This window comes from Onychostruthus taczanowskii, unplaced genomic scaffold, assembly GCF_017590055.1.
Source record: "Onychostruthus taczanowskii isolate IOZ18803 unplaced genomic scaffold, ASM1759005v1 scaffold16, whole genome shotgun sequence".
Classification (NCBI taxonomy): domain Eukaryota; kingdom Metazoa; phylum Chordata; class Aves; order Passeriformes; family Passeridae; genus Onychostruthus; species Onychostruthus taczanowskii.
This window is the reverse complement of record NW_024498795.1, coordinates 1,273,408-1,290,743: the sequence shown is the minus strand read 5'-3', so window position 1 is coordinate 1,290,743 and position 17,336 is coordinate 1,273,408. Positions and strand designations below refer to the sequence as shown.

Below are 17,336 nucleotides of genomic sequence, written 5' to 3'. Positions count from 1 at the left end.
TTGGCTGTTGTAGTGATGAAATTATTATAGTTACAAGTCTGTATATACACATACAAACCATAATAGAGATGCCATTTAACACCATTAAGTTACTCCCCAGAGGAAGATCACCAATCAGATAGAAATATTTCATTCTGCAACCAAATATGGGAAAAAACAGGACCTACTGCAAGCACTCATGGATTAAATAGTGTTCAAAGAAAGAAAATGAATAAAAAAATTAAAATCAAGGAAATCTGAATGTTAAAGGGCATTCTTTTTCAACAGCAGGCCAGGGAAAAGAAGTCAAGGTCTTTGGACTTTTCCAGTGGCTATGTTCCTGGTTTTACGTACTTTTAATTGCCATAATCAGAAGTGACAAAGAAAAATTTCATTGTGTCAAGTTTTCATTATTAATTTACTCCACTTTTCTATGTGTTACCAAAGGTGTACCTTGGTTATTCTCTGCTAAAGGTTGGTAGTGATTAGGGTTACACTATCCTGTGTTGGAACAGTAGTGCCCATGGACTACTGCCCATTTAAGTTCTGTAAAAGGAGGAAAAAAAATAGGAAAGATGATATGACTAAATGATGTGACTTACTCTTGGTTGGTTGGTTTTAAATTGTAATCTGTATAAAACCTGTTCAATTATATTGCCCTGTAGAGAGGTTGATGGTACTTTCCTCAGCTGCTCCAGTCATAGAGGGTATAAATTTAAATTTGTAGTGAATAACTCATGGTTCAGGTGTTTGATTAGTTAGCTTAAAAATAGGAGGCTTTAAGTACTCTTGAATTGTTATAAGTGTAATGTGCTGTCAGATGAGCTTCTCATCTGTTTTTTCCTTGTTACAATTTTATGTGGAGTTGTACATCTGAACTCACTAGAAAAGCAGTGTGTGTGAGTCAGAAGGGCTTTCATAAAATTTGTGATCATATTAGGGGAGTGTTTATCCATTAGCAAGGAAGCCACTACTAAAACCATTTACCTTTTTTTATTGTTTTCAAAGTATAAGAGTATGCAATGGAATTTAGATGGCTTAATTTAAAGATTCTTCTTACTGAAAAGGAGTATAATGTAGGAATTTACTTGAAGATCAGCAAAGGGAAAAAACTCACCATCTTCAGCGTGCTTATGGCACATGTAGAGAAAAAGCAAAAAGTTGCCTTGTAGTGTGTATGTTCTTTTAGAAACCGATGGTGTTTGAAGTAGATACTGAATCTCTCTTTACTTACTGAGTATTTTGTGCATAGTTTTTTTACTCATATAACCTGAAGCTCTAAGTACATAGCAAGAAATACCTCGAGTCAGTATTTTGTATACTGGTTTGAAGAAAAACTTCCAGTTATACAGACTTCAGTACTGGAGTAAAATTGATGGGAATGCATATGGAGACCGACTTCTTAATAATTCATAATAATAGATTTAGTAACTTTGGAGAAAATACAGACACTTAGGAATTTCCAAAATACAGCATTGAAATCTGCATTACCTTAAGATTCTGTGTTTGACATGCTCTTCCAAAGAATGCATGAATATATTTCAGTGACAATTTGGGGAAAGCTGGGGAATGACAACTTACACTTCTGAAGATTAGAATAGGATTCATTATCTGACTGTAATGAGAACCTAGTTGTTGTCATGCCCAGGAATGCAGAAACTTTTCACTTTTGAGGTATTTTTAGTTGTTTTCCTAATATAAATAATTATGTTAAAATAAGATAAATTGAAATTGTAAATTATGGAAGTCTTATGATGAACCAGTATAAGAATAAAGATTTATGTATTTCTAAGTGAAAGACAGACTTTTCAGGAATGATGCAGGATGATGGGAGCTAAAAACAAATCAAGTTCAATGCTCAACTGTTTCACTTTAAGGAAATAAATAAGCAGATTAACATTTATTTTAGAAAGCTTTTCTGAACTAGCATTGACTAATAATTTGAAGTCATTTTTGTGATAAAATTTTTTATTAAACTTTTTAAGGACAATTCTTTGTTCAAACATGAGTTGTATTTTGCTGTGTGTTTCCAGTATGATGTTTTCTGTCCTAGCTCCTTAAAGTTATTCCTAGTTTATTTCTATTGTAGTGCATTTTGGTAGCATTGTTTATAGTATTTGTCTTGGGAAATGAGTATGCCTAACATAAAAGTGTGAAAAAGATCAGAAATTAATAAAGACAGTATAATCAAACTTTTTTTGTTGGTGTACTTTTGCAAACACTGCTTAGAGTTAGCTATGTGATTCCAATGTACTGAAACTATTTTGTTCCATCAAACTGAAACTACTCTGAAGTGTTGGAATATTCAAACCGGATTTGCAGAAATTAATATATAATTAAAACTTCCATAATTTTTCATACATCAGTGTTGGCCATCATAATAATTAATGTACCATTGCATCGCCTGCTTTTCATGTTTCCAAGAAGCAGTCTGTAAAGTGAACTTTTAGCTCTAATTATCTTCACTAGTAATTTCACATTTGTATGTGATTGATAAATGTTGCTCTTCCTCCAAGTGAGGTGTGCAAATTTAGTTTTAATTATTTTTATGTGCAAGAAAGGACGTGGTGTTTACTGTGTAGTAAGCTGGTAGTTTTCATCCAGAGACCTGGCTTGTATTTTGTTAATAGTAAAAATTAGTAAAAATAGTAAAAATTGCATAATAGTAAAAATTCTGAGATGCAGAATTTGTGATGAAAGTTTATAAGTTTAAATTTCATTCATTCACATTATTCTGTGCATTAAGATCTCCTTCTCTTTCTGGATTTGATTAATCTCATTTTCAGTCTATGTGTTCCAGGTGTTTCTGCACATATAGTCACCAGGCTTTGGGAATACATTGGTAGAGTTCAAGTCTGTATATAGTTGCAAACATCTGCCAGAAGAATTTCTAGAGTTGTCTCTTGTTAGGCTGTCTAATTCACTGTTCAGCAGATGGCACTGGAAGAGCACATCAGTGGGAGACTTCAGTCAGGCCGTAATTCATGCAAAGTACTAGTGAAGCTGTTGCTGCGCTGAGGGTCGTGAAGAAGTTGCATAATTCATTTTAATGTATTCCAGGAAGGGGTGCATGTCTGGCCTCTTCTGCTCCAGCTCTATTAAATGAAGACCGCAATGAATTCTATACTTGCAAGCATACGAGTGTATCATATATTGAGGGCTGTTTATACAGTGTTTATAAACACATTGATATGCAATGCAGAATTAGCTGGTGTTCTTTAAGTACGTGCAAAGAAAGAGGAGTATTGGGATCAATTAGGGTATTTGACTTCAGGGTGGTTTTTTTTTTTCCTGTCCTGCATAAAATATGTGTAGGAGGTATCATAGAGTGAGTCTCATATGGACAGCTTGTTTAGAGACTTGCTCTCGTGACATGAGCGTGTTCAGTTTACTTTGAAGAGCTTTGACCTGGACTGTCACTAGATTTTTATCATCTTCTCATGCATGAATGAACTGGGCTTCTGGATAGATGCATGTTTTTTATGGGCTTTACAGTTGATTATCAAACCTTTCTTATACCTTGACATGAGTTTTTACAAGAATACAACTAATAAACCAACCATTTTATAGAATCCAGAATATACTGAGTTGGAAGGGACCCATTCAGGGTAATCGAGTCCAGCTTCCGGCTCTGTGTAGGACAGCCCAAGGAATCACATCAGGTGCTTAAGAGCGTTGTCTATACACTTCTTGAACTCTGTCAGGCTTTGTGCTGTGACCGTTTCCCTGGAGAGCCTGTTCCAGTACCCAGCCACCCTCAGTGTGAAAAACCTTTTCCTAGTGTCCAACCTAAATATCCCCTGATTCAGCTTCCGGCTGTTTCCTGGAGTCCTGGTACTGGTCATAAGAGTGATGAGATTGGTATCTGCAGGCAGTACCATCCACAAGGAGGGGGGAACATTTCTGGAAAAGTGGAAATAATATCAGCTTGTGGATGTCAGAAGCAGTTGGAGAACACTGTGGATTTCACAGGTGGAGCTAATGTGATAGTTCCCAGGTTTCTGGTACTATGTGCACAAAAGCAGAGTTAATTTTTTCAAATGAATCAATGCTCTGACTTTGTTAGTTTAGGAGAAGCAATGCAATCCTTAAGTTGCAATTTTAACTCATTTTGTAGGTTAATTTGGTTACATATGGCAAAAAGAGTTCTGCAAATTGGAAAGCTGGCAAAATCCAAATGGTTTAGGATTAGAAAGTCAATGACGTTTTGAGCCTCCTTTTAATTGACATGTAAGTCTCCCTTTATCTGCACTTGTAGGAAAGTAAACATAGTGTCTTAACCTTTGAAAATTCATACCCATAACTCAGGATTGTGTTCATATTGTGTAACTGGAGGAGGGTGTTTTAGGATTTCATGACTCCTGATAAAACAGGTATCCTGTTAAAAGTGGAAAATAACTAGTGAACATATCATAAAATACTGGTTCGGGTTTTTTAAGTCTTAAAATACTCTTATAGCAAGTTATTGATTCTTAGGCTTTTGTTTAGAAAGTGTTTTGGTCGTGTTTGTTCTTTGCTGGTAGAAAGCAAATCAGTTTAGAGACTGGAGTAACCTTTTCTTTCCTCCCCATTGAAAGAAAGGAAAGTATTATTTAGTTTGATAACTAAGAAAATGAAATGGAAAGACCTGAATGTGTTCTAAAGATGAACTTGGGAAATATCAGAGGTTATGACACAGAACCAGTCTTTGAAATAGGTTGATGCAGATAGGACTGGGGTACAATCCACGTAAATCAGTCTTTACTACTTCTGCTTTTTATGGAACAGTGTCCACCCCTCTAGCAGCAGTTTTACTTAAAATTTTTCAAGGTGTTTTGAAGTTCAGAATCCGTAGATGTTTCACATTACCTTTTAGTTTGCTTTGGATGTGATCCTTTACCTTTTGTATACTTGAGGACCAGAGAAGTTGGGCTGGGCAACAACAATAGGCAGTAGACTGCTTTTTGGTTATAGTAATCACTGTCCTTCCATGCTTTTATGCAGTTTTTGAATGTTTATTTAAGAAAACAGTATTGTTTAGTTGATAAAACTTATTTCAGTCTGTTGCACTGTTTTTCTCGGTTTGCTTATATTGTGATACTCTGGGAGAAAAGTGGGAAGTGCGTATATAAGGGCTGTTTTACTTTCCCCTCAGTCCACCAGGGTTGGAAGATTTCTTGAAAGATTCTTAGACTCCTTCAGCTTGCCATGCTTAGCCTGGAGCCAGGCTTGCTGCTGCAGGTTGTGCTGCTAACATCACACATATTTGGAGGTACATGGAATAACAGTTACTACTAATTGTAGTACCTACTTCTGTGAGAGTAGCAACTTCCCTCTCTTCTCTTTCTCATGCGTTGTCTTTCTCTTTGCAGAGCTCTTTACTTTGGAAGGTCTAGCTAAAATTAAAACAAAACAAACCATGCCCCTCCAAAGCCCACCTAAAACACAGTCAAACCTCAATCGAGGAAAAAACCAATCCAAAAGATCAGTTTTGTGGGTACCTGATTCTGTAAGATGCCGGGTGGGAGCAGCTGTGTCCACTAGATCTTGGCAGAAATACAGGAAGAAAAGTTCTAATAATTTTAGGCAATAAGAGGCTGTGACTTTGTTTTCTGTGGCTAAAACAGATTGGAAATCCTTTCTTTCACAGAAGTTCAGGAGGGGACTTGCTGTAAATATATGTTACTTTGCTGTTAAGGAAAATCTGTATTTTCACTACAGTTAGTTTTGCTCTAAATATGTAACCTTTTAAATATTACTCAACTTTCTTGTGTAGAGAAAGTATAACCTTATAAGACCCTGTTTTTAGGACCAATCTCAGTTTAACCTGGATGTAGGATTTCTGTTGATTAGAATGTTTTCTGTAGTTTTATCTTCTGTAGTTACTTGTGGGGGGATGTTTTAGGAGCCTTTGGAAAGAGAAGAGTATTCATGTGAAAATTGAAAATTATGTATAAATGCGTTAAATATATGTGCCTGTGAGTGTAATATAAGGTGTGTGGATGTTTCAAAAATTATCATGCTGAAAGCATAATGAAGTTGTGGAAATGTAGGAGTTTCATTTTTTGAGCCTAATTGTTTCAAAGTCAGCAACCTATTTTTACTTTTATGTGTTGCCCATTGTTAAAGTACTGCAATTTCTGTTCTGCTTGGAGAAGGGGAACCCTTATAGATAATTTTTGAAATTTTTATTTTGTGAATGTAATTATTTTTTTTTCTTTCTAGGAAATGGCTCTTGAAGTTAAATGAGGCTGGATAAAACACATAAATGAAGCAGAAGCTGCTCTTCGTGTGTTAGGGCTATATCACCGCAAGCACTGCTGATCAGCCAGATTTGGTAACTTGTCATAATGAAGAAAATTAGTCTCAAAACAATTCGCAAGTCCTTTAACTTAAATAAAAGTAAAGATGAAAGTGACTTTGTAGTGGTTCAGCAGCCATCATTAAGTGAATTCGGAAAAGATGACTCCTTGTTTGGCAGCTGCTATGGTAAAGATTTGGCTAGCTGTGAAGTCAATAATGAAGATGAAAAAGGAGGCAAAAATAGATCAAAAAGTGAAAGTTTAATGGGTACGTTAAAAAGGAGGCTTTCAGCAAAACAAAAACAGAAAGGCAAAGGCAGCACACCATCTGTAAGCTCTGCAGATGATGACACATTTTCTTCCTCATCTGCTCCAATAACCTTCAAAGATGTGCGAGCTCAAAGACCTCTGAGATCCACTTCCCTCCGTAATCACCATTACAGCCCAACTCCATGGCCACTTCGACCTACAAATTCAGAAGAGACTTGCATCAAAATGGAAGTGAAAGTCAAGGCCTTGGTCCATTCCTCTAATCCAAGCCCAGCGCTGAATGGTGTTCGAAAGGACTTCCATGACTTGCAGTCAGAAAATGTGTTCCAGGAACAAACCAATGCATTAAAAAATACGGAATCTCAGAACGGGGACTTGCATCTTCATATTGATGAACATGTGCCTGTAGTTATTGGATTAATGCCTCAGGACTACATTCAGTATACTGTGCCTTTAGATGAGGGAATGTATCCTTTGGAAGGATCACGTAGTTACTGTCTGGATAGTTCCTCACCCATGGAAGTTTCGACTGTTTCTTCTCAAGTGGGGGGAAATGCTTTCCATGAAGATGAGAGCCAAGTGGATCAGGACATAGTCGTTGCACCGGATATCTTTGTGGACCAGACGGTGAATGGTTTGTTGATTGGTACCACAGGAGTCATGTTGCAAAGCCCAAGAGTTAATCATAGTGATGTCCCTCCACTCTCACCTTTGCTACCTCCAATGCAGAATAATCAAATCCAAAGGAACTTCAATGGATTAAATGGCACAGATGCCCATGTGGCTGAAAGTATGCGCTGCCATTTGAATTTTGATCCTAACACTGCCCCAGGAGTTGGAAGAGTTTATGACTCTGTACAGAACAGCGGTCCTATGGTTGTGACAAGCCTCACAGAAGAACTGAAAAAACTTGCAAAACAAGGATGGTACTGGGGCCCCATTACACGCTGGGAGGCAGAGGGAAAATTAGCTAATGTGCCTGATGGCTCGTTTCTTGTTCGAGATAGTTCTGATGATCGTTATCTTTTAAGTTTGAGTTTTCGTTCCCATGGAAAAACTCTTCACACTAGAATTGAACACTCAAATGGTAGGTTTAGTTTTTATGAACAGCCAGATGTGGAGGGACATACGTCTATAGTTGACTTAATTGAACATTCAATCAGGGACTCTGAAAATGGAGCTTTCTGCTATTCCAGATCCCGGCTACCAGGATCTGCAACTTACCCCGTGAGACTGACAAATCCAGTGTCCCGGTTTATGCAGGTGCGCTCTTTACAGTACCTGTGTCGTTTTGTAATACGTCAGTACACCAGAATAGACCTGATTCAAAAACTGCCTTTGCCAAACAAAATGAAGGATTATTTACAGGAAAAGCACTACTGAAAGCTTACGGGAATCTTGCATCTTGCACTTTGGGAACAACAACAACAAAAAGAGATTGAATTACAGTTTACAGACTTTCATTATTATCAAAATCTTTTGCTGCCATAAAAATATTTCATTTTTGTCTGCAAAAGAAAAGTAATGCATTTGGATTTATGTTTTTTTTTTTTTTTTTGGGGGGGGGTTGTGTATTTTGGGAGGCTTTTTTTTCTTGTTTTGTTTTGTTGGAAAGAATGATCTCAAGTTTATTTTTAGAAGTGTGAAATAGCTATCTTTCATCAATGTGCAGATTAATCACAATGTGAATGATCAAATTCTCCTTAATTTCCCCCAAGTCCTTTGCTGCTATCCACTGTGATTTTTATGCATTGAAAGCACATTTCATGTGTATTCAACGATAAGTAAAAGTTAAATGAAACTTGTTGAATGGATTTTTTTTTTTCCTTTAAAACAACCTCTGGAAAAAAATGATCATGGATAAATAACATATTGGTATTCTAAATTACTGATTTTACATCTAAGTTAAAAACTGTTTCCTAGTGTTGTAATTAGACATTTCTGTAGAGATATGCCCCAATGTATAGACAGAGCTGTGTGATAAGAACATGGTTATGCAGCATATCTCTGGGAGAAAAAAAGCCTTCCTCCTAAGCCTTGTACTGTCTGTACACTCTTGTGTTTGAGAAGGTTGGTTCAGCCTTCTCGTCTCAGTGTTTTGTCCTCAAAAAATGGCCTTTAAAAAACAGTTTATGAAAGTCAATGTACAGTACCTAGAAGAAAATTGTGGTATTGGGGTCTTGTAAAATATTACTTCTTGAAATCATGCCATCAGTTAATAAATTAACATCTACCAGGTCCACTCTTTCTTTCCTTTTCCCTCCTGCCTACTCTTGCAGAGTAAGGGAAGGAAGTTTCCTGGATTTGTGGGAAGACTCTAAGAATTGTTATCATGGGAACATAAATTTGTAAGCCATTTTGGGGATGGGCTAAAACTTCTAATAGGATTATTTCTACCATATTTATGTTCAAGTTACTTGAAATGTTATAATTTCCATTTTTCTACATTTTTCTTTCACTTCAGAAAGTACAGGAATACACTAATATCCTTTGGATCATTTTTCCCTTTTTTCTATATCCTTTGAGGAGGAAGGAACAGGACTGATGACATTTTATATGGAAGATGTTTAAATGCATCTCTAAAGTGCTATTCTCCTAGCCTTTCAAATTATTGGGAAGAGATGTTTGGATATACAGTGACCGCAGAATATGTTTCAGTTTGCTGTCATGAAATATGTTTTGACATATGAAATATTGAATCAATTAGGTAAGTGTTTATGATATCTGTCAAAGATTCTGGCATTTGGAAAGCTTACAGTTATTCTAACCTTCTGTAGGGAAAAAAAGACTTTCAGTGGGGAGTACAGGTTCTACACTGTAATATTTTCATCATGCAAGGTTAATCCATGGCATTTTCCTGTTTTATTTTAGTTTGGTTTTCTTTTCTCCCATGTTTTTATCACTTTTATGAGTTACTTGCTAAAGGGGTCATAGCTGGTTTGGGAAGGAGGCCTGCCTCTGCATTGCTGATAGGCCTTGCTTTGCATGCCTCTGCGCCCCAGTTTTGTGTTTTAAAATGTCATATTGCCCTTCTCTGGTAGAAGTGGCTAATGAGTGAAGATCACCTTAGGAAAAAAGTCCATCTTTGATACATCTTTCTTGTTTGGGTCATTTTCTTCTCCTTATTTAATCTAGCATTTCTGTCCCCTAAAATGAGTCTTTAGAAGTGAATACAGTATTGCTGCAAGGTGGTGCAGTAGCACTACATCTTGGGTTGCCTGAATTGATAGACAAAATTTATATTTTTTTAATTTATTTTTTGACCATAATGTTTAAGTAAAAAATAAAAAAAGAAAATCAAAGGTAGATAAAGACTGCCTTTGTTTTTAAGGGAGGGAGAATAAGGATTTCCTCTTTAGTCTGATAAAGTTTTAAACTTAAAAAAGAAAATAATCTAGAGCAGTCTATACATGTGATTTGTTGGCTCTGCCATGGAGATATATGTATGAAAGGGAGGATTCTGTTTTCTTTTTTTTTCCTCTACTGACTTCTCCCCCTCCCCAGTCATGTCCCATGCCCCCTCCCCTGAATCAGGATCACTAACTTTATTCAAAAAGGCACAATAACCTATTGTATGGTACAGTGTTCTGATTCTGTCTGTGGAGAGGAAAAATAAAATCATTTTTTATGGATTTCAGATGCATACTTTTGGAAGAAAACCTCTGGCATTTTCTTCACTTTAAAAATTCTTTCCCCATACTATAGGGCCTATGCATTCTACAGAATCTTTGAAAGATTATAGTATATGAAATATTTTCATTGTCATTTAATACCACTATTGAATACATTAAACATATGTTTATACTATGCCACATGCATTAATTTAGCAGTCATTGCGTTGAAACCTAAATATTTGAAGCTACGATATCCTGGTCTTATTGTGGAATTGAAAAACGTGCAAGAACACACATGCTAAAATTCTTGCCCATGCCTTTATAAATTTCAGTTGTTCGCTCATAAATGATGCTTTTTAAAATAATAAAAAAAAAAACTGTTTTAAAACAGCTATCCACTTTCTGAATTGCCTTCCTTGCTGTGTTGTTCATCTGTGAACTTAATTGGGTCAAGTTAACTTTGTCATTTCCCCTGCCATAAAGCTACCACAAAAGGAACACTTAAGAGTGTTTGAGGTCTAAGATGTAAGAACCATAGAGCACTTTGCTTCCGAATAAAAAATGGTGGTGATATTTCTACTAAGCTCCAAATACTTTTAAATCAGTAGACACAGATACTTATTTTTACAGGTTTCTTTAATCAGAACCTCACAGTACTTTTTCATACTGAGGTGTCTGGCCAGCCAGGAGAAGGAACTCAGAAAAAATACTTTGAAAATATTAAAGACACTTACAATTTCTTATTATAAAGATTAATATAAAAGAAACACAGTAGCATTTAGTTATGAGTCAATTTATAACACTCAGAATAACCACAAAATTTGTGTTGACTTCTGTTTCGTGAGAATTAGAGGAACAAAGTGTCCTTGAGAAATAAAAGAAAGATGATGGAGGATATTTTGGGGACCTTTGGAAGTAAATACACTAGGAACAAAAGCTAACAGAGTATGGTCCTCATAGAGTAGAAATATGGCTATTTATTCAGCACAACAGTTTAAGGGTTCAAAAGGTATGCTTTTTATGCAATTGAATTGAGGAAAAAGTTTTTTGAAAATGAAACTTCAAAATAAAACTCCTTTCAGTGGCTGAAATGATTACCATTACTGATAACTTTGCTTTACCAATTAGAAGAGTGAAACAACACCTTGTATTTAGAAATAATAAATTTGCACAATTTCCTGGGGTTTTTTTTAAATTTTGTTTTGTTTTGTAAGCCAGTGTTATAAACAACTGAAAGTGATGTATATTCTTTGATCTGTTTGAAGGATATAGCATTTATCCTGCTGTTGACATAGTGAATGCCATCTTTTTATCAAAATGTAATTATGTCAGAAGGATCAGAAATGCAATTATTAATTAAACTTTTTGTTCTCAGATGAGCTGACTTTGTATTTTGTTAAAGCCAATTTCTTTCTGTGAATGTTGACTGCTGGCCTAAATAAAATCTGTGCAGTTTTTGTTTTGATGCATTTCATCTGTGTGAATACTGGAATTATAAATTTAAAACAGCATACCAGCAATATATGGGCTATGATGAGAAGTATTTCTCTGTTACTGAACTTTCAAATTCTGAGCTAAGCTATAGATGAATTAATGATTGCCAATTTAATTTCCTTAAATCTTTCTATGACTGCAAAGAATAAAAATTACAGGCATTCTTTATAAATAAAAAATTACCTAGATAGTAGTTCATAATGTGAAAAATATGGCATTGTTGTATCTGGAAAGTGGTCTAAATTCTACACAGATAATGAAAAATTCTAAAGGAATTTTTTATGAATACCTGTTGGGTTAAAGAATTTTTATAGTGATGATGGAGTGCCATGAAATTAATACTTGCAATCCAGGTTGCTGTAGTTTACACTTTTCTCTGTTTCAGACCTGGTGTGCACTATTTGTACTAAGCACGCCACAGAGTGAATTATCCAAAGTCCATTGATTTTAATGTGTTTTGGTTTGTAAACAAAATTATAGTAATTTCTTGCACATTTTTGAAAAATAATTGTATAAGGATTTATGTATCTGCTTCTGGATACAGTGTGTAAATAAAAATTTCATTCACAAAAAGGTTTGTGGAGTCTTCTATACATTAAAGACGTTCTAAAACAGAAGAACATCCTGAGAGACACTGTAAAATTTGGGTATCCAACTTAAACATTTAAATTTTAATGGTTACTATTTTAACTGTTCTGTACTTTTTAACCCTTACTAGTTGACTTTCAAAGTATTTCTGTATACCAATTATTTTAATTTCTAATTAAAAAAAAAATTTGCCATAGGATATAACTAGAATATTATTTTTGAAAGATATGCATAAATACTATATTAAGTTAACCTTTTGATCATTTTAATTTGGTTTTTTCCATTTAAAATTTACAGAATTCATAACCAAAGTCTTCATTTCATCCAGATGTACCTCAAAGATAATATATTGCCTCTTGCCTTTCAAGCAACCACATATTTCTTATGTATCTCCAAAATCAAAATTTAGACATTGTATTGTTCATCATATATTCACTTGATGCTGGGAAGTCGCACAAATAAAATAGAAGGTCGAAGATTAATAGTGTGTTACAGAAGATATGCACAATTATTCACATTTTTTCCATGTAGTTCGGACTTGGAGTCACTACTCAAATTCAAGTGAGTGCCAGCAGTTCCTTAGGTCTTGCTTTATAACCAGGTGTGGTGGTGATGGTGTTTGGTTTGAGGGTTTTTTTTTAAGCAAACAAACTAAAAGTCCAGCCTTGGTAGCAAGTAATTAGTGCTCGTATTGTCCACAATAATATGTACTTTTCTGTTTATTCTGTAACATAAGTCCTCAAACAGTAACCAGGAAGGATTCGTAGCTTTTGCTGCTTAAGAGAAAAGCACATTCTCCTATTTCCTGCTGCTGGGGCTGGTATTGCTTTATGCTCAGTACATTGTGTGGTTGTTCCCATGGGGTTTGTTCCCCTGGGGAATCTTGCAGGGGTTTTGTTACTAGGTCTGCATGATGTTCTTTATGTTTGTTCTATTCACTCCGGAAATTCAGTGAAAAATAAACTTAATCTCAAATATTTCCATGGTAAGTAGTGAAAGGTGAGTAAGCAGTAATTTTTCAGCCACCTGTGAAATTCTCATGATCCAGACAGAGCTGCATATTTTATGCCTACAGTACTATTTCTACCCCACATTCAAACTTCATAGTTGTGGTAGAAGAGAAGGAATGAGACACTGCCTGATGCTGCAATCTTGCTGTATGTCTGATAATGCAGCCCTGGGACCAAAGCAAGGTTTGGCAGGACCAAAGCAAGCAAGGGCCTGAAATGTCACCTTCTCCAATTAAGACCTCAATACTTACAAAGCTGCCAGATCTAGTGGCTAAGTCCTTGATACTTAGGAAACAATATTCCAATATTCTGATTTTTTTCCCTAGCACATGCAATTTACTTGCAGTCCATCTTTTTGGTTTGGTTGGTTTTGGTTTTATGTTTTTCCTATTCAAAGGCTAAGGTTTAGCCAATTTTGGCATCTTTTGCACCATTAGTATGCACTTTGATTTTTTTTTTTTTCTGATAAGCTAATAGCTATTGGTTCCTCTCAATGCATGTGGAATAGGAATAGGATATTGGAGGGAGTGGAGACCAATGGCTATTTCTTAGGCTTTGAGGAATGACTTGGAAATAGGAGTTGTTCTGCCTCAGGGCAGATGCTTTGTTCAGCTTCATAGAATGGCTTGGAGTTAGAAGAGACTTAAAAAGATTTTCTAGTTCAACAGCCCTGCCGCACCTTCTACTAGACCTGCTTGCTCCGAGCCCCATCCAACCCAGCCTTGAGCATTTTTAGGAATGGGACATCCCCAACTCTGAGCAACCTGTTTCAGTGCCTTGCCACCCTCAAAGGAAAAATTTCTTCCTAATAGCTAATCTAAACCTACTTTCCTTCAGTTTAAAGCCATTCGTTTTCATTCTGTCACTACACACCCTGGTAAAAAGTCTCCCACCTTCCTCTTAGGCTCCCTTCAGGTACTGTAAGGTCAAAATTAGGTCAGTCTTCTCCAGGCTGGCCAATCCCAATTCTCTTATACTTTCCTCATAGGAGAGATGCTGCAGCCCTTTGAAAAATAGATAGGACATCTATTATCGTGTGATCATTGTATCTATTTTTTAATTCATGTGGCTTTTCAGTTATACACCTTTCAAGTAAGGAAGAAAGGAAAACAGCTTGAATTTCTTAAACTTTTACTGGGTGTTTCTGCATTTGAGCACACCACAGGAACCAAAGGGCTATCTGGGCTGAAGAGATTTTTAGTAGTGCTGCTTCCCAAAAAAAGCTGGGCTTCTTCTGCCCCAGCTCTCTGCTTCCATCAGGAGACAGCAGCTGTCTTGTTCAGTTTCTAGTTGGAGTTTTTGTTTGTCAAAAGGTTTTCTGTGCCCACTAATACAAATGCCTGTTTCCCCTGAAAAGCATACTTTACTTTTTTCCAGGGCGCCTTTCTTCCTTGGCTGTGTGCCCTGTATGACTCCAAGAAGAAAATAAGTCTGTGAGCGTTCCAGCCTTCCTCAAACCTGATCTTTCTGAAGCAAAGCTCTTTCAAAAGTCCTATTTTGAGCTAATGGAAAAGTTACCTGAACTGTTTTAGTCAAGCAGAGTTTTCTGCCAGTCTGATGATGCCGAAATCTCTGAGAGTCTCAGTTTCAAGACTTCATTGTGCAACAAATTCAAAGATACTCTGTAGTTCTCACAAGCATGAAGTTCAGAAATGCAATGTTCTAGAAACTCCTGTCTTTCTGGGCTATAGTAAAGGTAGGAAATAACAAAGCACAGGACCATGGAAGGCTTGTTCCTTTTTGTCACTCACCTGTGACAATCAATCAGTTTAAAGTTTTCTAACTTCCCCTTATGTTTTCTTTCTCTTCAAGTGTAATTTTTGTTTCAGTGGATAAATCTAAATTAAAAAATTACAGAATGATGGAAACTATTACTATTGTTGTATTTTAAGGGAAATTTTTTTTTCTCTGATTACAGGCTGTTACATAAACTTCAATATTGACATCATTAACATCTTCATACCAGTTAACTGTTAGAATGTGTTCATCAAAGAATTGTGCACTCATGTCAGTTAATATAATAGTGAAAGTGAAGATAACCTCACTGTCATCTTTTGGTACTTAATTTACTGTATGTGTAGGTTTCTTATGAAGATAATTTATTGCTAAAATGAAAGCCATATTGTCTCATAATTAGATCATTACCTTTTCTCCAACAGTGGTATTTGGGAAAAAAAAATCCTTACATGTTAAAAAAAAAAAAAAGGCCCCGTCAAATCTTCAAATTAACACTGACCCTAATAAATTTTCAAGTTTAATTAATTTTAAATTGAATCCTAGAACAGTTTTCTGTGGATAGCCAAGAAGCAGAATGTTAGCCTGGAAATTGTTTCAGAAACAGCAATTGCTGTTGTAATAATTAAAGACTAATTTCTCAACAACTGATAATGTATGAATTTAATATATGATTCTAATATAATAAAAGGGCTTCCAACTGTAATACATAAAAGTAAGAACTAAATATTGCTTTCACTGATGTTACCCTTCTGTACTGCTGAGATGATCTGGTAACTTCCTAAGATCAGCTAACCTCATTGTTCAGTGGCAAAACCACGTCTGTCTCAAGAGAATGAAGCAATCCCTGCCTCAAGCTACCCCAAAATACCAATTTATTTTATACATTACCATTGTGCACAACTGTGAATGAAAAAGGATTGTGAAAGAACAACAAAATAATAAACCCTTGAGATTTGTCCATATGTAGGTAATCACGTCAGTGGCATGTATCACACACAAATAGATCAGTGCTCAAGAGAAGCCTTAGGGTGTACTTAAATATACAAATGATGGTGTCACTTAAAAAAGAGACATATTGAAAATAGAAACAATTTTAAGAACCCTGAGAAAAGCCTATAACACACATAAAAATTATTTTCAAAAACTTTAGTGAATTATTTGTTCCAAGTATCAGTTTTAATTTTACTCAGCAGAGACTGACTTTTAGATGTCATGCCTCCTAGGTAATACCCAAATTACTTGGTTAGTTTATGTAAATTTACTTATATCAGCATTAAACTTGTAATGGTACCTAAAGAAGGATTTTTATGGAGGTAGAGGTAGACTTTTTTCCAGTATTGTCAGCTCTGCAGTTTCAGGAAGGTTAAAGATATATTTTGCACAAGCTGAGATAGGGAACTGCTTAGTTTCATAGAGATTAGCTTTTCTTGAAATTTAGGTAATGTGTTCAATCATTGGAAGGTTATTGTCCTTGGAAAATCGTCAATATTTTATAGTATAGAATATTTGATGTACAATGAAATGCAAGGGAACAAAACAGTTATAATAATAATAATAATAGCTTTGAGCTCCTAGAATAAAAATTTGAAGAAAAGTTTTTATAGTTTACTCAAAACGGAGATTGTAGGGTTATGTAATTCTTTTTCTGTTATAAAATAGAGGTTTTAAGGAAATCTGCTTGAAGATTAACAACGTTTTAAAATTATGATTTTTTAAAAAAAGGAAGAATTATGTATTACAATGCTGACACTTCACATTCATATACCTACCTAGTCTAGGGCATACCAGTGTGTAGAGTCAGCAGTTCTCCTCAGGACTGTGGCTCAGTTTTCCTCCCCACAATTTGCCCAGCCTGATCACTTGCAGCTAGTTCTCTCCTGTAGCTTCTATCCCTTGTTTTGGTGCCATTTCCCCCTTGCAGCACCTCTTCCCTGCTCACTTCGAGGGACATTCCTATTAAAACTTGCAGTGTGACTCAAAGATCACCTCTATCCCTTCACACGGCAGAGAGGAGGAAGCACCGCACAAACATCAGACCTGTGCCTGGCAAAGTCCGTGCTGTCACTGCTCCGGGGTCTGTGCAGCCCTGGGAAGGGGCTCCAGGTAAAGCTGCTGGCTTAAAGCCTGGTCTGGTTCCAGCAAGGTGGCAGTGGTTGTTGCTTGATGACCTGAAGGAAGTCATCCTAAGGTTAGAGCAGATTAACTATTAGCTTCTAGAATTCTCTGTAGAAAACTTTCACAATTAATACTTAAGGCTTTTAGGAGTCCAAGACAAGCATTTTCAAGGGTTGTCATAACAAGAATAAGTGTAATATGTAAGAGAAGTGAATTTCCATTTAGCACCAGTGCTGCTAGTCACAATT

The 17,336-nt window shown here is 35.9% G+C and overlaps 1 protein-coding gene across 1 annotated transcript in view; it reads left to right on the top strand.

Moving 5' to 3' along the window:
- Nucleotides 1-12,189, top strand: part of SOCS6 (suppressor of cytokine signaling 6) — a 28,525-nt gene extending 16,336 nt beyond the window's left edge. Inside the window, exon 2 of the mRNA XM_041399384.1 lies at nucleotides 6,184-12,189. Coding sequence (XP_041255318.1) covers nucleotides 6,309-7,913 — 1,605 coding nt within the window. The 5' untranslated portion in view covers nucleotides 6,184-6,308 and the 3' untranslated portion in view covers nucleotides 7,914-12,189. The remainder of the gene's footprint in view (nucleotides 1-6,183) is intronic.
- Nucleotides 12,190-17,336: the final 5,147 nt, after the last annotated feature.